Genomic DNA, 25331 nt, shown 5'->3' with positions numbered 1-25331 from the left:
TCCCTAATAACAATTACAAGAAACATAAAAGATATGACATTATTGCATATTAACTGGCTGTTATTCAAGAGGTTTGTGTGTTTAAGTTCTGTAGATATTCAACTTTGTATTTGAATGTGGTTTTAAATTTAACAGTGTACTGCCAAGACAATTGGATTATGAATGTACAGTATGCAGTTCATCCACATTAAAATAGTTTTTGCTATTAAAAGAATATTTAACTGTTCTCAAAGCTTACTGCCACTGTATAATCACGCTATGTTCAACTGTCCCAATTTGAGAAACTTTTTTCCCATAGGTTTTTTACAGACTGTTTGGGGAAAAGTGTAGAATTCTCACTCAGTGATAAATGGTCTTTGTATTAAATGCAATGAATCGTGAAAGTTGGCAAAAAATTAGCAAACAATTAGTTTCTTGAGTCTTTGTAAGGTATTAAAAAGTCTCTGTGCCCTGGAGTCAATTGTGAAGTGATGAATCTCAAAGTGTTCCCTGCACAGACAAGAAGTCTTGTTAGGAATCCAGTTCTGTCATCTCATGTTGAGCATCCACTGGTCCAGCCTTAACACATCAACTTAAATTACTGCAATGTTCAACATTTGGACTTCAGTGAATGCTGCTTTAATAACTGTGGCAAGCATACGCTCCCGTTAGCATTGTTAGCACAGCTGAGCGTCTTGCTCAAAGGCTAAACCAAGGTATGGAGAGCACAGATACCAATATCTGCTAATCTGCTAACATATAAATAAAATAATACTAGAATTTCCCTCACCGACAAAAACTGTAGCGCAGACTTTTTGAAGTCTGGTAGTACCATTAACAGCAGAGCAAACCATATTAGCTGAGGTGATGCCTGGGAGACGGCTAGCAGCTAGCCAACGGTGAATGCACCCACCTATCACTCAAAGTGGTCATGCCCTTATGCATAATTTTAAGCCTTAATACAATTTAAACACGTGAGTTACATAAAAATGGATCCCCCATTACAGTTGTCATAAACAGGGAAATTAGCTATAGAGACCCAAACAGTTTTGCCAGGCTGAAAACATCATTATTTCTGCTGTACAGTCGGGCATTTTAATGTGGGGGTCTATGGGGATTGACTCGCTTTTGGAGCCAGCCTCAAGTGGCCAACTGCAGTTTTTGGCACTTCCATGTTGGCTTAATTTTTCAGTCCCAGAGGATGCCACTTGAGAAATACTGATGCTAATGACTAAAAGCTTCTAGGGGAGCTGAGGTTCAGCCTATTTAGCTTTCATTCAATAGTGTTTCAGTCTGTTTTACTTGTCTGTTCTACTCAAAATTTACTGATCCAAATTTATTTCTCATTAACATTGTATTGTGCCATTTTTTCACCATTCTGTGAGGCACATTGGACCTGTGTATCTTTTCTGCATATGACTTTTAGCAAATTTTGTATTATGTATTATTGTCCTTCAGGACACAAAAATACCAGATTTTTTGCTAAACCAATGTCCTACCTGTCCCAAGGACATCATCACCATCATCTTTTCCTGTCAGGGCAATAATCCATTACATGAAAATGGTTGCAAATGAGACAAGGGCTAAGACCACAAAAAGGAAGCACATCCTGCTGACTTGATAGCTTTTCCCAATGGCCTAACAAACAGCACATAGCTAACAGATTACCTTGGATACCTCCAAAGTGAATCACTGAGAAGCAAGCCACCAGCTGTTGACTAAAACTACTGCTTCACCCCTTAGTGGCAGGTAAATAACTGCTATATAAAAGTTTGGATTAAAACTACATACATCTGGTTTGCCAAGACTCTGATCTCATGCACAATGTCAAACAGAAGTGATTGTCACCTTTTAACTGCTGTGCCATGCTACCCTCCATACCCCCTACCACCCCTTTTCCGCACACACACACACAGACACATCATGATGTGTGATGAATTATCTACAATAATATGTAAATGGAATACAATATAGTTGGATTTAAATATCGGTTATAAAACCTGGACACTGAGAATTGACATGGGTATGATGTAAAAATTTTATTGTCTTTGTGTTCATAGGTGAAGTGTTTTTCAACTTTTTCAGAACATTCAGAATTTACAAGGGCATATAAATCTATCTGTACATAATAATGTACTGGATATAGGAAACTTAATATACCAGAAATACCGTACGTTCAGACACACAGAGAACAACAGTAAATTCTTTAAAAAATGTGCATTCTCATTTCCAGAATGGAGTACAGTGGTTGCTTTGAAGAATATAAAAATATTCAGTGTCAGCACAAGATGGGAATTACTGTATGAAAAATGGTCAAAAACTTTTTAAGGTTGTACTTTCACATGCACAATATCCTGTATACAGAAATTTAATTTTAATTTTTTAAACATGCACATAGAGATTTATATCCAGTTTAAATAATTGTACATTCACTGGATGGATCTAAACAGATAGACGAACACCTTGACAAGGGTTCATAGAGATTCCTTTGTTTTGCCTATTCAAAAGGTAGATGTTCATAGCACCAAGCTGTCATAATCAGAAGAATAGAGCTCTTGCAAATTCTGAACAATAAATAATGGAATCTCTTCAATAACCATCCAATTTTTTCATAAATTATTTTGTATTGGGACAATAAATATCTTAAACATTCACTCTTGAAATCACAGAGCCCCTTAAGGGACGTGTTAAAAAAAAAAAAGTATTGCCAATTTAAAGTGTCAATATTAAATACAGAGAAAAGTTTGGTATAAAAGTGTAGTTGATCTTGATGTTTTTTCAGCTGATATAAACAGAACGCCAAAGAGGATACTTATTGTGTGACATATTTAAAAAAATAATCATGTTATCACAACATAATTATGTGATTACGAGACGCCTAAGTAATTAGTCAATACACTCAGAATTTGACATAGTACAAAAAAATCCCCAACTGTGATAATAGTGTTATTGCTTTCAAAGCCTGTTTTCTCATAATCAGAAAACTGTAATTTTTTTCATCTCAAGGATACAAGTAGATTATATTTAAAACTGATTTAAAAAAAAGTATTAAAAAAAAAAAACAAACAACAACAACAAAAACATCTTACTCAAGTCTTATCTCACCCTCTGTCCAACTTTAAGTATCATAACTTAAATTTGTAATTATATTTTTGCTTTCAAAGATATGAAATACACTGTAATTCTCCTTGTTTTCCATCTTAACTTAAACCACACAGAGGTACAACAAAGGCTCAGCAAGCAAAGTTGTGTGAAATCTTCCTACAAGTAAGATTTATTTTGATGAAAAAAGAACATTTTGAAATTACATGAAGTACAAGTAAACAAAGGGACAGTTTAAGGCCCTATTAGAGCCTTGCTTCAGCCTTGAACCACTCCAGAACATTCCGCCTGTTCTCTGCAATCCATTTTATGTTGGCGATGGTTCTCTCAATGGATTGATCCACTGCAAGGGTACCAGAGCCAAAACCGACCTCAGCGTTATCTGCCTTAAACTGCTTCAGCTATTACAACAAACAAAACTTAAAATGAGCGTCTTGTTGGGGGAAGTGATGCAGCCATTTGAAGTCAAGCAGCAATAAATAAATAAAAACACAGGGACAATCAAAATGTGTTGGTGTCAGTACTTTTAAATGACTTAAAGGCCAGTCTGACCAGAAACACAAATTTACATTCTTAAGACAAGACTTAATTTATGCAGAGAACTGCTTGTTCACTTGGGGTTTAACTGACTTGGACTTTGCATTAAATGACTGCCCCATTAAAGAAAAAATCCACAGAAGTGAGCTTGCTTCATTTCAGACATTTAATTTGGTTCTAATAGTCTCAGAAACTAGTGCCTTGAAACTAGAGAATGACTTGTGACTTGGTCACACCTGATGTTATCCACATCTGAAGAATATCATAACAAAATGAACCAAGGACAAACCAAAATCTGGAATGACATTCAAAATGTTTTAAAAAAACATGTAAATCCCTCAAAGTAGAGATACAAATTTGTACGATTTCGTGTAAAACTGGGCAAAAGTCATATAATAAAACCTTTGAAAACATTGTGGACAAAAATGTCTAGAATATCTAACCTGTTGAAGCTCAAATTCAGTGGAAAAGCGCTTGGTGACTCCAGTGATGAGGTTGGAGAAGGAGAACGATCCACCACCATACCTGTGAGTGAAAACAAAACCAAGACATAACGGATAAACAGGGCCGTTTGTATGCAAATGAATTAGGCTGTTAGTGGTCATGGTAACTTTTTAGTCACTTAAGAATCCTCTTTCTGTAAATTGAGAACTGGATTGTCAGCTGTGAAATTAAATGCATTTCTACAAGACACAGTAAATCAAAAAGACAGGAATACTGATAAAGGCCTAAATTTATGGCTACCATTTATTGTAAATACAATATATACAAATTTTGCTTTATCATATTTCAAGATTGATTTGGCTTGATTTTAATCGAGTGTGCGGTATATCCAGTACAAATGCAGACATGTTAATTTTTTATTTTTTGTGTGAGATACATTAATCTCTGTATCAGTGATTCACCGTTTTATGTTTCCCATCATTCAGGAAGCATTTTTAAAAAAGGCTAGAGAGGGAAGCACTGGGTTAAATATACATTAAGAGAAAATGCTTTTTACTGCATTTGGCTAATTCATTACTATCCGTTTGCTGCAAGGGTGTGTCTGGAAACCAGATGAAGTTTCTAATATTCTACTGATTTTGTAGTCCTATAGATAAGAAGACCGGTAGGGGAAAAACTTAAGACAGTAAGCACAAGACATCAGCTGCAAGTTAAGACAACTTTTACTACATTTTGCCTTCAGAGCTTCATTAGGGTCCTAATGAAGAGTGCAGTATTCAATTGCTGTGGCTTGAAACTGGTTTTCCTTTTTACTTTGTCACCTGTTACTTTGAAGGTCTAGCTTTACAAACTCCTTAAACAAGCTAAATTATCTAAATTATACAGCAGCTATCCCTGAAACATACTTGGTGTACATGTGTACAACATTTTTTTAGCATAAGGATTACTAAATTATCACATTTAATTTAAAGACATTTCAATAAAGCAATTATATCTATATTTTATTGGAGATAAAAAGAAAAAGGGGTAAAGAGATTGATCACGTTTCTATGGGTCAGATCCAGAAAGCTGCCCGAGATTTGAAGTCAATAACATTATCTCAGTCCATCAAAAATACATTATGTTGTATGTACAGTTAAAATAAAAAGAATCTTTAAATTCCCCGATTTGCATTTTCTATAACCAATAAAAAAAATTGGTTGTTGTACTAGTTATATTTGTCAAAATAACAAAACATCTACATTTGAATAACATGAACTACCACTGAAACATCAAACTATTAGCTTAATTCAGCGGTATTGAAACTATTCTCAGCACTGTGTTATGCTTAGGTTTATGAAGAGCCAAAACCAAAGGTCATCTGACACAGTTTGAATTATACTTGGCATGCTCGGTCAATAAAACCTATCGCTGTTAATAAACTTGAATGTAAAAATTCCTCTCTGCTAGTATATGATTATGTTACAATAGATCTGTTAACATGAAACTGCTTCAATTCACAGATGTGTTACTTAACACACCATATATCTGCATTCATAACAACCTTTTACTAAGAACTGTAAAGCCCATTTCAGCCCCTTTTAAATTGCCATTTTTTGGAAAAATTGTAAGGCTGAGCAGACTTGTTTCATTTTGAAAAATCTATAGTCATATACTACAAATCTGGTGACTTTTATCCTGTTTCAATGGGATGCAGTGATATTAGCAACTAAAAAGTAGTGTGCTGTACTCACTGAGTGAAAATGTATGACCATTGAGCCCTGACAAAATCCCATGCAAGAGACTGACCGACCACATTGTCAGCAATGTAGATAATGGTGGAGGTGGCATCCTGCTTTCGGATCATGTTTGGATCCAGAGTGTACTCCAGGTACCTGAGAAGGTAAAAGCAGGACAGCAGGCAGAGTATACAGTGACATAATAAAACCTGGCCACCCCTGCTCAAAATTTCTCTCACTGAATAGTTGAGTAATGAGCAGAAGATGAACTGATCTACAAAAGGCATAACTTTAAAGGTGAAACATTCTTTCCAACATCTTAAGCAAGATAAGTGTTTTCTTTTTGTTTTGTATAATTTTAGAGTGAAAAAAGGAAAGGAGCACCAAAAAAAATTTGGGCAGTCCAAGAGATTTGAGCTCTCAGATAACTTTTACCATAATTAACTTGTTAGGGCTATGGCTTGTTCACAGTCATTTTTAGGAAAGGCAAAGTGATGCAAATTTCAAAGTTTTATAAATATTCTGACTCCCCAAACCTTGTCCCAACAATCAGCAACCATGGGCTCCTCTAAGCACTCTGAAAATTAAAATAATTGATGCCCACAAAGCAGGAGAAGGATATAAGAAGATACCATCAGTTCAACTGTGCAGAGACACCTGCATAAATATGACCTTTATGGAAGAGTCACCCGATAAAATCTTTCCTGCGTCCTCACAACAAAATTCAGCATCAGAAGTTTGCAAAGGAACATCTAAACAAGCCCGATGCATTCTGGAAACAAGTGCTGTGGACTGATGAAGTTAAAATAGAACTTTTTGGCCACAAAGAGAAGAGGTATGTTTGGAGAAAAAAGTTTGCAGAATTTCATGAATAGAAAATCTCTCCAACTGTTAAGCACAGGGGTGGATCAATTATGCTTTGGGATTGTGTTGCAACCAGTGCCACGGGGAACTTTTTACTGGTAGAGGGAAGAATGGATTCAATAAATACCAGCAAATTCTGGGAGCAAACATCACACCGTCTGTAAAAAAGCTAAAGATGAAAAGAGGATGGCTTTTACAACAGGATAATGATCCTAAACACACCTCAGAATCCACAATGGACTACCTCGAGATCTGATCTACAAAACATCATCTAAAGTCTGTGGATAGAACTTAAAAGAGCATTGCATGCAAGACGGCCAAAGAATCTCACAGAATTAGAAGCCATTTTGAAGGAAGAGTGGGTGAAAACCCCTCAAACAAGAACTGGAAGACTGGCTACAAAAAAGCATTCACAAACTGTGATACTTGCCAAATCAGGTGTTACTATGTACTGACCAAACTTTTGTTTTGGGCCATTTTCCCTTTTTTTTTTTATTTTGAAAGATGGATATAAAAAGTAATGTTGCTCAAAATATTAAAGAAATTTGTTATCTTTAACTTTATGCCTTCTGGAAATCAGGTCATCTTTTATTCGCTTAACTATTCACAGTAGCAGAAATTTTGACCAGGGCTGCCTAAAGTTTTTCATGCCACTGTAAATACTGTATGTGTACTGGTCATTAATTGTCAGTTATATGCTTTAGTATGCAATATAACTGCATTTACAAGGCTGTCTGTGAACAGACCTGTTGAGCAGCCAGGGTTGCTTTGTGCAGGCCAGAGCAGAGCGGAGTTTGTCAGCTTCACTAGCAATGGTGGCATTCTTAAACTGTAACCAAGCAAACTCCCACTCATTAGCACTGCCTGCTGCGATGGCATTACAGTACACAGTGGAACGTAGGTTGGGGTGGATCCTGAAGAAAGATGACATCGTTAAAGTTCAGTAGACCATAGATAATGCAGATGGTTGCACTTTAAATACAATAAAAAGTCATTAAAATAGGGGATAGGAAATAAGTTACACATTGGGACGGTGTGTACACTCACTGGTTGTTCTTAGTTTCCATCCATTGATTAAACCATGCCTTGGTCAGATTTTGGCATTCCTCGAGGCCTGTCCTGCAAGCCAGGCTGAGAGCATTCACCTGATTATACCTGAAGGAAGGAGAAATGGGAAGGAGAAGGAGTATTAACAGGAGCCCAGGAAGAAAAACGTGAAGAGCATGGGTGGGAACAAAGGAAGGAGGAATAATCCTATGTAATACAAGGGTTTTTGTGCATTGCTCTAGAAGAAGGAAGTGAAGAAAAAATATTGGGTGGTCTTTACTATTAGAGGCTAAGAAGTAGGCCTGGCACTTAGTCTTAAATATGGTTCTATTTTGACAGGAATAATCTGAACAGCACCTGTATGGCTTGGCCTCTTCACAGTTAGCATTATGTTTTCCAGCAACAATGCTCAATAATTTTTGTATGGTGGGCTAGTAACATGCACCATACATTACAGTAATAAACTGGATTCTGTGCTTGACAGCAAACACAGGTGATAGGGATGCAAAATGTAGTCACCTCAATAGGACTAGTTGTGGCTTCTCCCAAATAATTCATGTTAACATTGACTAATAAAAGCAATCACTAGCCAATGGTAATGTGGTAATGCTAGCCTCTAGTAGACTCTGCTAGACAGTGATTGTTGGGCAAACCATGCTCTCACAATGTTATTATATTAATGCTAACAAGTTTGGAAATTGTATACAACATTTATTAAATGTAGCAGGGACAGCTGACCAGTACCCAGCCAAAATTTATATATGTTACGATATCTGATAGGCCATTATTTAATTAGAAAAGTGTTTCGAACTTTATTACAATAGTTTGTTAAATTATGACAATTGTAGATATTCTGATGAAACATTTAATATAATAATATTTAAAATAAAAGATTACTAGAAAAGTACTTTTCAAAGTTAAGCATTTTACCTCATCCGTGCAAGATCATCTCACTAAGATGATCTCAAGGGTGGGCTCTTAGTTGATTTATAATGGGTCAAAGATAATTTTAATCCTAAAATGCATCGGGGAAATGGTACCAAGATAATTTTAATCCTAAAATGCATCGGGGAAATGGTACCAAGATAATTTTAATCCTAAAATGCATCGGGGAAATGGTACCAAGATCTATTACTCATAATGTAGTTAAGGCTTTATTTTGATTTTCCCTAAATGATTATGGTATGCTGACATTTTTTTCACACAAATATGTACCCATACTGCTGTTGGGCTTTGCATTTGAACACATGGAGAGGCATAACCCATTGTTAAGACACATAAACTGTATATAAATTGTAACACTGTTCTTTAATGTGCAGCTTTCTGTTTTGCAAGTATCATAATTTGTCATTTTAGCATATTTTGCCCCTGTTAAAAAAGTATGAATTCCAGAGCAGCCAATGCCCAGGTATTTCCTTTACTCACTGGTCCATGTGTCCATCAGGTACTTTGCTCCAGGTGTCAGTCATTGTCTCATAGTATCTAAACAAAGGGGTGACCTGTTTCCTCAGATAATCCTAAAAACAGGACAGAGAACAGAGCTAAGGGAGTATGATAATCCATTAGGATTAGGATCATTGAAGTAACAAATTTGTGTTTTGGCTCTTTAGATTATTATGCCTTTACGTTTGGCTAAAAGAAAGTACACCTGCATGGGACCATAAACCTCACTGCGGTCAAACATGAGGTAGAAGAAGTCCAAGTTGCTCAGGGCTGATTCCCAGGGCATATATTCTCTCTCATTGTGCAGATACTTGGTGGTATTGAGAGCCAGCAGTGTAGGGATGATCTTTGCTCTTTGGGATTTAAATATACAAAATGAATGGGATATCTGAATGCGTTCTACATCTGGATGATCATTTATTAATAGTTTTTAGTGTTCTCACTTTTACTCTTTCATAAATTTTCTGAAAGTAATGAGTCAAAATACCTGGCAGGATCTGTGTCATGCTAGGAGTGCTGTGTGATATTTAGGGTGACTACATATTTGACTACTAGTATTATTAAAAATACTAGTAGTCACTTAAATACTAGTATCTGTATTATTAAAGAGGATGTTGCTACCTGAAAAAAATTTTTAAATTTTCTCCACGTCTCTGTAATCCAGATAGATAATGAAAAGAGTGACTGACTATCTATCTATGATACTGTATAAGCACGACTTACCTGGCCAGGTTGAAAGCATCATCCAACAACTGAGCTCTGTTGATCACTGGAATAAGCTTGAAAAAACAAGAGCAATATCCCTGTCACTACCACTAAAAACAACTCAGATAAAGAAGGAAGGCAAAGACCATGGATTACTCTAAGCTGCACAAAAATGTGCAGATAATATAACCATTCATCAGACAACTGTCTTACCCAATGACTGGTGCTGAGACCACTTAGCAGTCTGTCCCAGTTGCCTTGGTCATAGTTGACTCTGTAGTAACCCACAACATTGAGGTTGCCCAGCACCCAGTCATCCCCTGATGCCTTCATCGCATCGTTTGTGGCTACAGAAGACAGGGAGGTCAGAGTTAGTCATTATTGTCACGTACAAGACCAATAAAATATAAGATACTAGCTTAATTTTGTTTTTATTCACTGCCAATGTTTTCTTATTCTTTTTCTTCAGAGGGTGATTTTCTGCAGACTCATCCAACCAAATTTTATAAATGGCTTAATTGCATAAAAAAAAAAAAAAAAAAAAAAAAAAAAAAAATCAAAGCAAAGTCGACACAAAAAAATTGCCCATTTTCATGAACTGAGCTATCAATGCCACAATTCACGCCTTGTCTTCATATGATTTGTATATTTCAACTATAACTCCACCTCGTAAACTTTAGATAAAAGAGTTAAATGGAGAGAGACTGGAGGAAAATAAGAGAAAGATCTTACCATGAGGACTCCTCCTAAATGGCACTACAAGTTCCTAATTGTAGGGTACTGGAATACGTGCATGTGCAACAGTACCAACTGTTGGGGGTTTCTGGGAAATTAAGCATATATAACTGAATTGTGCCACAGCGTTTGTGTTTGTCTTGGAACTGTGGTCCTCAAAAACCCTGCCAGTCAGAGTCCATTCTCTGTCTATGCATTCTTAAGATCCTCTCAGGATATTACATTTAATGACAAGAGGATGCTGTGAAAGTGTATCCCATTAGACAAGAGATTTTAAAAAAAAAAAAAAAAGCTGCATTAGTGGACTGTATGGAAGTAAACATTGCTTTCTAAAACTAACCAAAAAGGTGCTAATGCTAAATAGCTACTAGCAATGCAAAGAGAGCGATGGCAATAGTTCGAGTTGGCAGTATATTGGACTACAAGGAGGAACAGGTAGATTTTGAATCTTACCTTCAGAGACTGGAATAGTGGATTAGGCAAACAAAGCAGCTGGAGAAAAGAAAGTCAGTGTGTTTCTCGCAGTAAAACCTTGTCTCACTGGAGAAGCCCAGTGAGAAAAGAGTCAATGTTCTAACCAAGGCATAAATTCAGATTTCAGAAAAGAAACCAGCAGGAGGAAGAGTTGATTTCTGATAACATTGTGGTTCTCAAAGAATTATCCACCTATTGTGAATTTAAACAACACTTGGAGGAGGCATTACAGGATCATTTTGTGAGTGGATTAAGAGTGGAAACAATACAGAGAAAAGGTACTGACAGAGAGCCAGGTAATGTTCAAGAGTGCCTGTGATACAGCATTGTCAATGTAAATGGCATCCCACAACACATTGGCATTCCCAGGAAAAATTAAAGAGGCTGGGAATGCTTCGAGAAAGTCGAGAAAGAAGACGGGATGGAAAAAAGATGTTTCTAATTTTAAAAAAAGCCACAGCATAAAAGCAATGGTAAGCCAGCCAATACAACCCTGATACCATGCAGCCAATGTCTGCAAGTTTAAACAGATCTCAGCATGTAGACCAGGAAATAGCTGAGAATTGTATTTTGTATACAACATCCTGTAGCAAATGTACTTATATGACTCCAATATAGATTGAGGGACATGCTTGACACTGGGGCAGTAGTTCCTGTAGAGTCAGAGGTGGCCTACAAGATGTAATTTGCCCACCTAGCACTTCAGACATGTACTATACCACTATCTACCTTTTCTGGAGAGCCCATACCAATCTTGGGGATGATTTTTGTGGAGGTGGAATATGAGAACCAACAAAAATAGCTACCACTTGGTATCGTTAAGCGCAACAGGTCGGCACTCCTAGGCAGAAAGTGGTCACAAAAAAAATCCAGCTAAATTTGAGATAAGCATTTACTGTTGGAACAGCAAAGAGGACTGTTGATCTAGAGCTAGAACAGTGCTGCAGAAGCACAAAAGTGTTTCTGAAGAGGGATCTAGTGCTATTAGTGAGTTTGAGGCTTCAATTAAGATGAGGACTGATGAAAAAAACGATTTTTTAAGAAGGCAAGCTTAGTCAAGCACATATGCCTCATAGGAAGCAGTGGAAAATGTGTTGGACAGGTTCGAAGCCATGAGTACAATATCCAGGACTGATCACAACAATTGGGCTGCACCAACAGGGACTGTTTCCGCTTACTCTGAAGACCTGTTTGCCCCTTTAGCTGGAGGCAAACTGTTTATCTGGCCAGCTTTGTCGCATTCTTATCAGCAGCTGGAACTGGACAAAGATTCAGCGAAATATCTCACAGTAAACACATATCAGGGTTTATACACCTACCACCATCTGTCATATGGGCCAACCAGTGACCCTTCAGTCCTCTTGGCAGTTATGGATCAGATATTGCAATGCCAAGACCAGGTAACATATGTCTTACATGACATTCTTATCAATGCAGCATCAAGAGAGGAGCTTGTGCAGAAGCTTGAGGAGGTCCTGTGGCATCTGGAACATTATAATGCGCAAGTGAAATGGTCCAAATGCAAGTTTATGACAGGAAAGTTTGAGTATCCTGGACACATGGTTGACAATGAGCAGCTGCATCCAACCACATACAACACATTACTTGAGGCACATGACTTACTGACTTAGTGGCTTACTGACTGAGGAGTCCTCTGGACTGCCTCTAACTTCTCTCAGACTTAGGAGGTACATGCCCCTTTTAGGAGTTTCTCCTAACTCTGCTAGTCAGGAGCTACTTTTGCCTTTGGATATTTTATGAATATGGCCCCGGGAGTTCCTAGTGAATTCTGAGACCAGTCAGTGACATGGCCAGTGCAATTTTGTTAGCTGGCTATTTGGGGCCAATAAACAGAAGTAAAAACACCCCAGTAGTCAAATTTGTTCAAATAAACACAGCGAAATTTGCTTTGTATTCATTTTGTGTACATTTTAAGGGAGTAGGTCCAGGTGAGTGGTTGGGCTTAAAGGGGACCTATTATGCTTTTCCTTATTTTATTTATTACACACACACACACACACACACACACACACACACACATATATACATACACATATACATATATACATGATAAATGGTTTTAAAGTTATGCCTGATTGGTGTATATAATACCTGATTTGCTCTTCAGCCATTGTGGTGCCTGGACAAGTCCAGTCTTCATCCACTTGATTGGAACAATCCATTCATAGCTGTAGGATAAACAAGTGTACTATCAAATCTATATATAGTTTAGTTTTTGGTTTTTTATCCATTTTGCATTTTATGAACTAGAAAAGGGCGGGTTTATCAGTTGTACCATGATGTCATCAAAATGAAAAGGTATTATAAATTAACGAGTAGAAATAGCAAGTCTTAGCGACCTTATGTTTAGCGGTCATACTAAAATTTATAGTAGTAGTGTAGATATTAGTATTACTACAAAAGCATACTAATTTAGTAATACATGCAGAAGCAGCAGCACAATGGTCAATAGCATCAGTAGTATTATAGACAAAAAAGAATTACTTCATTTTCTAGGGGGAAGGAAGAATGAGAAAAAGGCGGTTTACATACTTAAAGGGAGATGGAGCTGTGACCTCAGAGTCTGGATCCAGGAGAAAGTGTTCCTGGGATACAACCCCAGTGTTTGTATCTATTGTAACCACAGGAAAGCCCATCTGTAGCACCCAGGTGTTCATGATGCTATGGACGGTGTCAGGTAGTTGAGTGCCATTAGCATCAACAGCCTGTGGAAGCAGACAAACGAGAAAAAAATATGTAACAACTTACAGTAGGTTGGAATGTATTGGATATCCTTTTGAGTAAAACATTAGCTAAATTGAAATGTGAAGCATCTAGAAGAAAACGTGCCATTTGCAAATGCTCCCATAGGTCTGTGTAGACTGCATTCCCATACGCAAATTCAGCCAGGTAGGTCTGGGCAAAGAAAACAAAGATATGTTACTTTCTCCTCTTTTCTTACTCAATGCTGTGCTGGACCAGGACTCAAGTCAAATAATTTTCATGTCAACCAAAAAAACAAAAAAAAACAAAAAAAACTGAAAAGTAAATGAAGTCTGCAAGATATTTCAGGCAGTACCCCACTCCAGATCCTTTGAGTCCAACCCACTCTGACATGGCAAATTCTATCTCTGCAACATACATTATAAGATATATCCTAGAAGTAATTTTGCAATATTTCTTAGCTCATTTCTCACAATATGGTGGTCCTATCAATGCAATTTTAGAGTATGTGAAGTCACTGTTTCAGTCTTTTAGTCTTTATAGTTTTTGAGATATTCATCATGTTTCTCTTATTCCCCAAAGAAAACCATTTTTAAAAATTAATTAAAAAATTCAAATAAAAACAACCTTTACAGATACCACCAAAAGTCATAGTACACTATCCCCGATCAAACCCCACTTTTTGATTTATATTCAAAAGCTTAAAGCTGCAACACTACTTATGTTCCGATATTAATAATAAACCCGACTGTGCTTCGCACAGCAGCCACCTAATAATCCCTTCCACTAAGTTGGCTGCCTGAATTTCAGTTACCAATTACTACTGAAGGATGGTGATGTTCTCATGTCATGTTTGAAAAAAATCCACCTGCTGGATGAACTGTTGAACTGAATTTTTTCAGAGACATCAGATGCACTCTGCCATGTGACTAACAGAAAATATATTTGCCAAGAACATGTGTATCCAAACAAGGATCCGTTATGCAAGACTCTTTACAGTGTCAGACAAAAAGGGACTAAGCTTCACAGTAACATGTAGTATTTTTTTCAGGCAAATATTGTGTGCCTCAATGAGGTCCTTACCCTGAGTCCCATTGTGAAGACTTCTTCAGTTAGGAAATCTGACAACATTCTCAGAACAGATGCTCCCTGAGGATGAACAAACTAATTTTAAATGTTTTTCAAGATCAGCTGAAGGATCGGTGTTTCAGGGACATTGTGACAAATCAATTACATATTTGAAAGAAAAAGCAAAAACATTTCTATGCAACAGAATTTGAAACCAAAACCTGGGTTGATTGATTTTAGGATGACAGATGGGAAAAGTGTTCTGCTGTTGTTTAGGCCTGAATGTGTGTCTGTTTATGTGTGTATTTATATTACTCATTTTGTGGGGACATAAATCTGTTTACACTGTCTGTGTATGAGTGTGTTTGTCTTAGTGGGGAGAGGTGTGCTGGAGTCAGTCCACTGTCTATTCCAAGCTTGACCTGCACATACGACCTTGTCTGCATCTACGAAGGAGGAGTGCCTGGTTATTCCCTTTGGTTTGACTAACACTCCCACTGTGTACCTGTGTCAGGCCAGTTCATTGTCGGAGAGACAGGTTTGAATCGAGATCCCATCCTGCCATCAACTTGTTTCATTGCCCCCCTCACCTGGGATATCGAGTTACTGGTAGGCAAGTCCAGAATCAACAGCCTGATCCAGGTAACGGCGCTCCCCAGCTGCCTGTTGGGGGAGCCTTGACTCTATCCGTTCCCAGGTTCTCCAGTGGGCTCACTCCACTTGCCTCACCTGCCATCCTGGTATTAATCAGATGCTTGCCTTCCTCCTTTGATGGTTCTGGTGGCCCAGCATGGATGCCGAAACCCATGACATCCATGAAACCCAGCTCCAGTTTTCTCTGTCCTCTGCCAGTCCTCAGACATTCTTGGTACCATAATCACCTTGGACTTTGTCACCAGTCTCCCTCCATTTGTCATACTTACCACTGTAGAACATTTTTCCAAAGCTGCTCACTTTCTTGTTCTGCCCAAATGTCCCTCTGCTAAGGAGACTTTAGACCTCCTGTTGGTACGCATCTTTCATCTAAATGAGTTACCATCAGATGTCATGTCCAACAGAGGCCCCCAATTCGCCTCCCAGGTTTGGAAGGCTTTTTGCACTGCCCTGGGAGCAATAGTCAACCTCTCTTCTGGATACCATCCATCTGGGTACCAGGACATTAAAGCTGTGCTCTGCTGCATCACCTCTGTCAACCCATCCACCTGGAGCTCCCAGCTTCCCTGTTAGGAATATGAACACAACTCCTTGCCCAGTGCCTCTACATCTGCTCTCTTGGTTACCAGCTTCCCTCATTGCCTGCAAAGGAGGACAAAATTGCTGTCCCATCAGTCCAGGCCCATATGTGCTGTTTCAGAAAGATCTGGAGGCGGCTCTGCACTGCCCTGCTCCACACTGCCACCAGAACCCAGAACAAAGCTAACCACCGCTGCATGCTGGCATCCTGCTATGTACCTGGCCAAAAGGTATGGCTCCTTTCTAAGGATCTCCGACTCAAAGATGAGTCTAGGAAACTACGTCATCGCTATGTTCGTCCCTTGGAAATTCAGGCCTTCAGGGGTCAAACCCTCATCCTCTGCCTAGCCTGCAATCTCTCTCCTACTATCTACCTGTGTGTCTGTGTATGAGTGTGATTGCCTGAGTTGATACAGGTGTGGAGACAGGTGTGCTGGAGTTAGGCCAGAGCCCCATCAGCTGCATCACATCCTGTGATCAAGACTTCTACAAATACCCAGCTCTGCCACTGCCAACCTGCCAGATTATAGTACCTGCTTATTCAGTCTGCGTTCTAAGATATATTTTCTGAGATATATTTTACTCATTGCCTGTTGCCCCTTGTTTAACCTGTTCTCCTCTCCCTGCAGTCCCATCTGATCTGCTCTGGCCTCTGTCTCCAGCTCTTGATCCTTTCAACCCTTCTCCTTTGCCCTGGACCCCACTTAGTTCAGCTTCCCTCTCTCTGGACACTGTTCAGCTCACCCTTGGCATTTTCCCTTCTCAGGACAACCAGCCACCAGCCCAGTCCCCACACTCCCAGCCTCAGTTTCCTGCTCACTGGACACTCTGCTCAGCTCAGCCTCAGCCTTTCCCCGTGCTCAGCACAACAAACCACAAGCCCATTCCCCACGCTCCCAGCTGTCCCCTCTGCACTGCTTGTCCCTGGCTCAAATCCCATCCCTTACTCTTGCAATAAATACTCTTACATTCTACTCTGGTCCACTCACCTCCCTGTGTTTTAGGTTCAATAGCCTAGCCTTAACAAGGATAGGGTAAGGGTTAATGTTCGTGTTAGGCAAGTAGTGATTAGGGTTAGGGTAATTCTCCAGAATATTAATGTAAGTCAGTTTTCTGAAGTGATGGAAACACAACTCTGTGTGTGTGTGTGTGTGTGTGTGTGTGTGTGTGTGTGAGAGTGAGGTTACCTTGCTGTATGATATGGCATCAAACAGCTCACTGATCTGTGCTGGTTTCTGGATGTCCTCTTCTTTAGAGGACAAAGGGTGAGAGGAGACCAGTGCATCAACAGCAAACACCCTGTGGACATCACTGAGCACGATAAGGTCTTTCTGTTATGAGACAGATTAGACAAATTAAACTATTTACATTAGCTTTATTAGATTACTGAAGCCATGAGGTGGGAGCGATATCCTTACCACATTCCAGTCAGGTTCAGCCTCGTGTGCTCCTAGGTACTCAACATAAGATGCAAAGCCTTCATTCAGCCACAAGTCATTCCACCACCTTAGGGTCACCAGATTACCAAACCACTAAAAGAACAACACAGAGAAAAGGTGTAAATGTGCTAAGAAAAACTAAAAATAAATAATACATAAGCCGCAGAACTTAAGACATGACTTGAACTTAACTGCGAAGAGGCTTTACTTATTTGAGATTTATTGTCCTAAAAACTCCCAAAATTTGACTTGAATGTTTTTTGACTTGAAGCCAAAAGCATTAAAGTCGTCTTGACTTCTCTTTCAAGGTTACACAGAACAATTCCGTATTTAAAGAGAATTTATTTTCTTCAATTTTTAATTATTTTTCAAACTGAATCAAGAACGAATCACAATATCCGACCGGAGTGATAATAGTGACCACCACATAATAGTCAGTTAAGTGATACAGTTTGCATTGTTAAAACCTAACCATGTGAGCCAGTTCATGAGCAATGATGGTAGCAATCCTCTGCTTGTTGGAGTTGGAGGAGAACGCTTCATCGTAGAGCAGTGCTGTCTCTCTGTATGTGATCAGACCCCAGTTCTCCATGGCTCCAGCATTAAAGTCTGGTAGAGCGATTTGATCTGCATTAGGGAAAGAGATCATTTGTGTTTGATTACCTGTGGAGTTTCTTAACATTCTTATAGGTTTACTTTAGTTCTAATAATATATATATATATATATATATATATATATATATATATATATATATATATATATATATATATATATATACATACACATATATATACATACACACATATATATATATATATATATATAACTTTAGTTCTAACTGCACAAGTGCTAAAATGTGATATGGAGAAAGGATTGCCTAGAAAAAGGAACTGGGGATTTGAGGGTGCTGTAAAAAAAAAAAATCAGGGATTGTACTGTATGAGCTGGCAAACAAACACTGGATAAAGATGGATTACAACTACCATTAAATACTTTATAACGATCAAGTTATTAATATTATCTGTTGGTGATCTTATCACATCCTGTTCCCAAAGCCCTGTCATGAAAATTCAAAACTGAAAGATACAAGCATCCCTGTGATTAGCAGGGATTAAGTCTTGCATCAATAAACATAAAAGAATGAGGTTAATATGGTTTTCAAAAAGCCTGATGCAGCTTTTTTATTGGAAATTGCTGCCAATGTCTCAGTCTACAAAAGTAAGCATTTTGGGGGTTGACCATAAAAACATAAATTATGGTAATAAACATGACTGCAATAACTACTGAGCACTGAGGCAAGTGGAACAGTTAAATCAGAGGATTACATGTCATATTAATGTATACCTAGGTAGGCATATTCCATGCACTTAATACAAAAGGAGAAGCGAATGAAAAGTATTCAGGTAACAAATTTGATAGCATACATTTTACAAAGAAGGAGGACTTGAAAACAAAATATTGCCACAGAGAAACAAGTGCATCTGGCTCAGCTGGCTTTTACGTGTACATAAAGTGTATAATGGTGTTGTAGTCCATTATATAGACTGGTTAGGTAAAGGAAAATTCTGGTATTTTTCAACCTTTGTCTTATTCTCATTCTAAACTTTGGCCATTCTGACTATGGGTCCTGCTAACTTTCCCTCTCCACCTCTTTTGCAGAGATTCATTAAACACAGACTCAAGTATAAAAACAAGTGTATCAGGGCAATTAATGCATGCCTCCTAAAGCTTTCCAAATACACTTAAATTTTACATAAATCGTTTCAAATGCTTGTAAACATAGAAAGTAACCTCTGGGACTTACCAGATTTAGGTAGAGGGTAGCTGGAATTGTAATACTTCTCAAAGAATTTAAGGATGGGTCCAGTTTTGTTGAGGGCATACTCTCCCTGCCCTGCAGTTATAGCAGGCTTCCGGGCAAAGATACGGATCTAAACCCACATCCAGCAATACACACAATAAAACACATCACACAGTCTCATTAAGCACATTTCTGTTCTTTTGAATATCATTATCAAGAACCATGGAATATGTGTGGTTTTAAATTGATAAAACCCCTTTCTTAATTGCATGATGTTAAAGCTGGTATGTGTAGATTTTTTAATTTAAAGCATCTTTAAAATTACACTGATCGCAAAATAGTTTGTAGAATAATGAGACATCCCAATTGGTGGTAAATTGGTGCAGTCTATGTATTGCTTCAGCCTAATTATCTTGGATATTGAATCTGTATATATTGTTTTCTGCAACAGTGTCATTTTAGATTCTACAACTGTATGGAAACAGAGTCAGAACTTTTCAAATCCTACACCTAGTGGCTTTACCTTGCATTTGTATTACATCGTTTATGTGTGCATCTCTAAACCATTTTCATTAATTACAATGACGTCACTTGGGAGGAGTACAAGAATGACAGTTTTGTTTTACTTGAATGGAGAATGACTGTAGTGTTTGTAGTGGATACATAGGGATTTTGGGGTGAAAAAACAATTGGAAAAAGGCTGGTGATTCAAAACTCAACTATAAACTGTGCTACTGGGCACAACAACAATGCCGGGTTGTGTGACTTTAGACTCTGAATTAAGGTAGCACTTAAATGTTATTAATTAAGAGAGACCAACTATTGCATCACAAATGTCCCAGCAATGTCTGGAACTATCTTGTTGTTCTGTTGGAAAACTGTCTGTACACAAAATAAAAATAAATAAATGGTTAATCAGGCTAGGGAAAATAAGGCTAGCTCAAAATATTGTTGTGGTATGGTGTAGATCAAACACGATATATGATCCATTCAGTAACATTTAAACTAAAATTGGCTGAACCAGTATAGGGTAATTAATATGTTTCTAATGTGATGTTATTGTGACAAATTTAACTGTATTGTCTTTAAGCCATTGTCTCAGAAAGTGTAGCTTGAGGAGTGTCAGCTCATTTAACTGAAACAAACAGGTTTATGATTGTGGGCTCTGTTGTATACATTGTAAACAGGTGAGTTTATCAAACCTGCTGATGTTAATATGTGAACATGTGCTTTTTGTAGTCACTATTAACACAGCTTCTGCTATTAACTTTATTTAAAGACCGGGTCAGTGACAAGCTAAACCCCTAAACACAAAATTCATCAAATTCCCTGTGTTGTCAGTGATTGAAATTGTCAGTTCTCCATAGAAAATCGCCCAAAATTAAACAGCACCTGTCTATACCATGTGTATGATTTGAATATTCCTATGATTCTGGTGCCCCTAGTATTAGAATGAAAAAGACAGCTTGGCAGTACCCATACCACTAAGTTCATGAAAGAGAGACAACATTTCTTTGGGGGGTCAATTACCAAAACTCCATCGATGGTGTTGTTGATGAAGTCAAAATCGCTGACAATGAATGCCAGCAGGTAGGTGGACATTTTCTCAGTTGGCTCAAAAACTGTCTTCTGCACATTATGGCCATCAATGGTGACACCGCTTGACACTGAAGAAGAGAATGGTTAGAGTAATTTTTTAATTTGATTTGATTTTCATTATTCATATTGCTGTCCAGGGTCACTAAGTTTACTTTCAAATTTTCAAGAACAAGTTTTGAAAAGATCTTATTTATCTTATACTTATGCGTTCAAAATTTTTGTCAACTTTCACTTTATCACATTATGCTGTCCACAGTCTTAGTTCACCTTAAAAAATTGGTTCCATCCACTTGTATAACAAAGGGTCCAGCATTGTCTTCCTCATACATTGATTGATTTTTTTATGTAACTGTGAAAATAATCCTTTCCAATTATCAACATAGTGCAGCTAACCTTTTTCCTTGCCATTGGAAAGGGCTACAGTTCCATTGTCATGGATCAGAGTGACATAGAAAATAGCTTTCATAGATGGCTCGTCAAAACAGGGGAAAGCCTTCCTGGCGTCTGTTGGCTGCATCTGAGTAGTAGCAACAACCCTGGCAGGAAATAAACAAATGAAGCATGGTGTTTAAGGAACAACGCAACATTTTAGCAATATGCTTGTATGGAGTTTTACCAAGAGTAAAATGATCAAATTTATATAAATTGAATCTCTGTGTGTCAAGCACAGCAATAGGCCCAGGATATCTTTAGCCTAGATTAGCACAAAGACTGGAAGTAGGGTGACACTGCTATCATAGCTCTTTCAAAGGTGGGAAAAAAAAAAACCTCCTTCCAAAGTCTCCAAAACTGTTATAATTTGAAATTGTGTCTTCTTTTACAATATACATATTTAGAAATTGAAATGTTGAAGCAAAACTTCTATTTTAGGAGTAGTTAAAGCTAGGCACTAAAGCCATTTCTCCAGGCAACAGAGTGGCTGCAAGTGGCATCTCAAAAAGAACCAACCATGCACCTGAGAAAAAAATCCAGGTGAGGTGGTGACTACCATGCCAGCTAACAAGACAGAACATGTGAATAGGACAGTTTTGGAGTTGTTGAAGTTGTTTTTTAAGCTAGGCTAAAGCTAGCAGAAATACTAAATTGATGAAGTTAGATCTAGCCTGATTCCAGATAAGTCATCCTGTCACCCCTTACTTTATATAAGTTACTTTAAAATAGCAACCAAGTGTCTTAAGAACTAATTTGGAACATGTCTTATTGCTCATTGCTAGCTACTGTGGGTGTCGAAACCTTCTGCACTTCCTTTTTTTCTAGCTATGTTTCAAGGCATGTTGTCTAACACCAAAAGTACATACTTTTTCTCTCCATCCTCCATGTATTCGCTCCTATAGAAGCCTCCCAGGTCATCAGCCAGCTCGCCAGTAAATTTAGTGTAGAGGTGGTACCTGTGGCCCTTCATAAGTTTACCATTCAGCTGTAGGACCAGGTACTGAGTCACAGTCTGGAGCCAGGAAGACTTGATTGAGGGAGCTGTGACTCCACTATTGACTGAGATAAGGCTCGCCAAGTGGTCATTCTCAAATTTGGTGTAGTTTAGCTTATTGGAGTGGATAAGAATCAGGTCAGTCTCCTCAGCACTCTCAAACTCCACACTGGACTCCCCTGAAACAGCATGAAATAAATTGAATCAGCAGTGGTAAGAATCCTAAGTTCTACCTAACACCAAACCATAGTAACTGACAAAGATGGTGGCAATTGAAAATCTGTATCCAAGCTTTAATTATTTATATCATTCTTTGTATGGCTGAGTCACCTTGATGAGTGGTTGATGAGTGGCTTGATGAGTCACCTTAGCCTCAGCACTAGTTGCATGTCACTGAATTGTTTTTTCTTTGCTCTATTTGAAAAAGCTTTAGGTCCTGAGAAAGTAACATTATCATCATTACATCATTAATTCACATGGAAAAAAAAGCAAGGATTAGAAGAAAAAGAATTTTCTGCAGCATAAATATCCGACCTCCAGGTTGGGAACCAATAAGATCTATTATATAAAGTACTGTATGTATCAAATCAGAATAAAGCTATCTGGCATCGCTTTCCAGTGAAAATCATGTATCTCCAAATTTGGTGATTTTTTATTTTTCAGAAAAAACAGGGGATTAAGGTTTCCTTCATGGGTTCAGGAAACTCTCCTACTTCTTAAGCAAAATAAAACACTCAAAAACCTTAACATTTTCTGAAAACCCAAGTCACAAAGCTAAAAAAGCGGATGTTTTTTCTCATTTCATGACAAGTTGACATTTTGGAAATCAGTTTTTCACAGGACAGCAATATTATATGAAGTATATCTATGAGATACTGCACCAAATACACCAAAATAAGACTTCAGGAATGTAGCTGCTCTGCTCAAATGACCACAAACTGAGTAAGGACTTTTAGTTGAGATTGTTAACTGTCTCAGATCAAGAATGAACTGTTAAGCTCATGGTGAATTCTTGTATTAGGTGAATTCTTGCCATAGTCTGTACACACAGACTATGGCAAGAGAGTCAGAGAGTCAAAGATGAGTATCACACTCATAAAGCTTTACCAGTAAAAATGTAGAGTCCAGTTGTTGCATCTGGAGTCAGTCGTGGCCACAGGGTGACATTATAGTGGTCCGGCACCAGACTCTTGGGTAGTCGATACTTGTCCCAAGGTTTATTGGATGGGGCAGGTGTCGTCACAGGGGGTTTTGATGTTGTTCCTCCATCCGTTGGTGAGACATGATTATTATTTTTAGCCTTTTCCTGTGAGTAAAGAATAGACAGAGCTATGATAGTTGCCAGGGCCCCTGCACACACAATGACAGCCACTATCCAAACACCTTTACTGATATAGAAACCTTTCCCCATGTTGTCTGCCGGCATTGAAGCCACACAGTGAGACAGGGCTTGCAAGGGTGGAAGGGGAACTTTTATATGTAGTTATGGGTAGCACTCCCCTCCCATTCACTGTAACAGGTGATACATTAACAATGAGATTGTAAATACAAACCTCACCTGGTGAACACGACACGTCAGTAGGTAACATTATGACAGAGCCTGTCATACTATTACCTACTGACTTTAAACTATAATTTTACTGTCCTTTTTAAATCTTTAAAAACAAAAGCCCAGAACATAAGGTAATTAGGGATAACCAGTGTCGGGCAATGCCCGCTGCATGGCGCAACATTATGCACCTTTCATCAGTGAGGGTGCTGCAGCAGCCCCACTTCCATGTGGCTGAGGTTTATTATTATTATTGTTGTTTTACAGTCATGTTACACCCCTTCCTCCTGGGGCCTCATGTGTGCAGAAAAAAGCCAGAAATGGTGTATGCAAAAAAGTAACCAGATTTATAAAACCGAGCACATGCACACCTCCACACAATTTCCCTTCATCAACTTGAAAATGTGCCCACTTTTGCAAGCCTCATGCTCCGCCCAAAACATTCCTACAATTAACCTTAATGGTCAATGCAAATCCCTCATGAATATTGATATACATATTGTTCCTGTGGACAATGGAGGCAGATTAACAAATAAAACAAAGTTTGAAGATTGATTACTGCAGCAGAAATTAATGCAACAAACAGAACAATTTCTGAGATTACACAAAGTTATCAGACATGGAGGTGGGTGCCTTGAACACTTGCTCACTACTTGGTATTTGTCAAGCATCTATAGGCTATAGAAACATACATAGTTGATATCACACAATACCTAAAAAAATACTATAGACACTGTATGTAACTTCAAAATCCAGCATATAGGTGCTTCTCTAATTGCCACAATTTTTTATTGTGAATACAGGTGGTGTCGGGTGATGTGGCTGTAGAGTGCTCTGTTTGCCTCTGCACAGTATTAGAAGTTATTAGTAACAACTATTGAAACTCTGTTGTGCAGTTCTTTAATATTATTTGATGTTATCTTGCATTTCTACAACCGATGTTGGTAATTTAATCAGTAAGCCTAGTTAACGTGGTTGAGTTGAAAAGGACTTGGCTTGATATCGGGGGAGGCAAGCCAGACTTTCCTGAATCCTGCCACCTGCCACATCCTGGCACACAACTGACCAAGAGTGTCATTAGCATACAGTCCGACCCTCTCATCTGTAGTCCGGACTGTGATGGTGAGACAGCACTGGATGAAATATTGAGCAGAATTTGAGCTGAGATCTGAGTTTGCTAATATCTTTTACAACTGAAAGGTGCTTATGAAATAGTTATTGCTCACTGGCACAAGCACAAAATAACACTGCAGGTTTGAATGTTTATAATAAATTGGATCTATAAAGACCCTTTCACAGTGGACAAAAAACCCACTAACACAACCAATAACACCTGGCTTTTTTCTTCAGTAGGAGAAAGGGTACAACCTGCATTCATTCCCAAGTCAAATGACTCAGCAGTAGTCATTGGTATTTATCGGCTTCAGCTCTGATGGGCAGCGA

The 25331-nt window shown here is 38.2% G+C and overlaps 1 protein-coding gene across 1 annotated transcript; it reads right to left on the bottom strand.

Moving 5' to 3' along the window:
- Positions 1-3225: 3225 nt before the first annotated feature.
- On the bottom strand, positions 3226-23774 carry LOC120793388 (aminopeptidase N-like). The gene is made up of 21 exons (XM_040133413.1): positions 23447-23774; positions 22212-22518; positions 21307-21449; positions 20845-20981; positions 19318-19444; positions 17985-18139; positions 17492-17605; positions 17261-17404; positions 14856-14921; positions 13899-13964; positions 13602-13774; positions 13161-13237; positions 10053-10186; positions 9858-9913; positions 9340-9487; positions 9117-9208; positions 7692-7799; positions 7391-7558; positions 5796-5936; positions 4062-4143; positions 3226-3482 (listed from the first exon to the last, which is right to left on the bottom strand). Exons 1-21 carry the CDS (start codon positions 23763-23765, stop codon positions 3327-3329), a joined length of 2913 nt encoding a protein of 970 aa, XP_039989347.1. The 5' UTR covers positions 23766-23774; the 3' UTR covers positions 3226-3326.
- Positions 23775-25331: the final 1557 nt, after the last annotated feature.

This window comes from Xiphias gladius, chromosome 8 (assembly GCF_016859285.1).
Source record: "Xiphias gladius isolate SHS-SW01 ecotype Sanya breed wild chromosome 8, ASM1685928v1, whole genome shotgun sequence".
Lineage (NCBI taxonomy): Eukaryota > Metazoa > Chordata > Actinopteri > Istiophoriformes > Xiphiidae > Xiphias > Xiphias gladius.
This window is presented reverse-complemented; position numbering and strand designations above follow the sequence as displayed.

Bases quoted from the DNA above. Each gene is read 5' to 3' on its own strand.
- LOC120793388 (XM_040133413.1), bottom strand. From the start codon at position 23,765: ATGCCGGCAGACAACATGGGGAAAGGTTTCTATATCAGTAAAGGTGTT. The intron at 13,965-14,855 runs GTAAGGACCTCA...TTCTTTGCCCAG, and splicing joins TCTTCACAATGGGACTCAGG to ACCTACCTGGCTGAATTTGC. The intron at 7,800-9,116 runs GTGAGTAAAGGA...TCCTTCCTTCAG, and splicing joins CCTGATGGACACATGGACCA to GTATAATCAGGTGAATGCTC.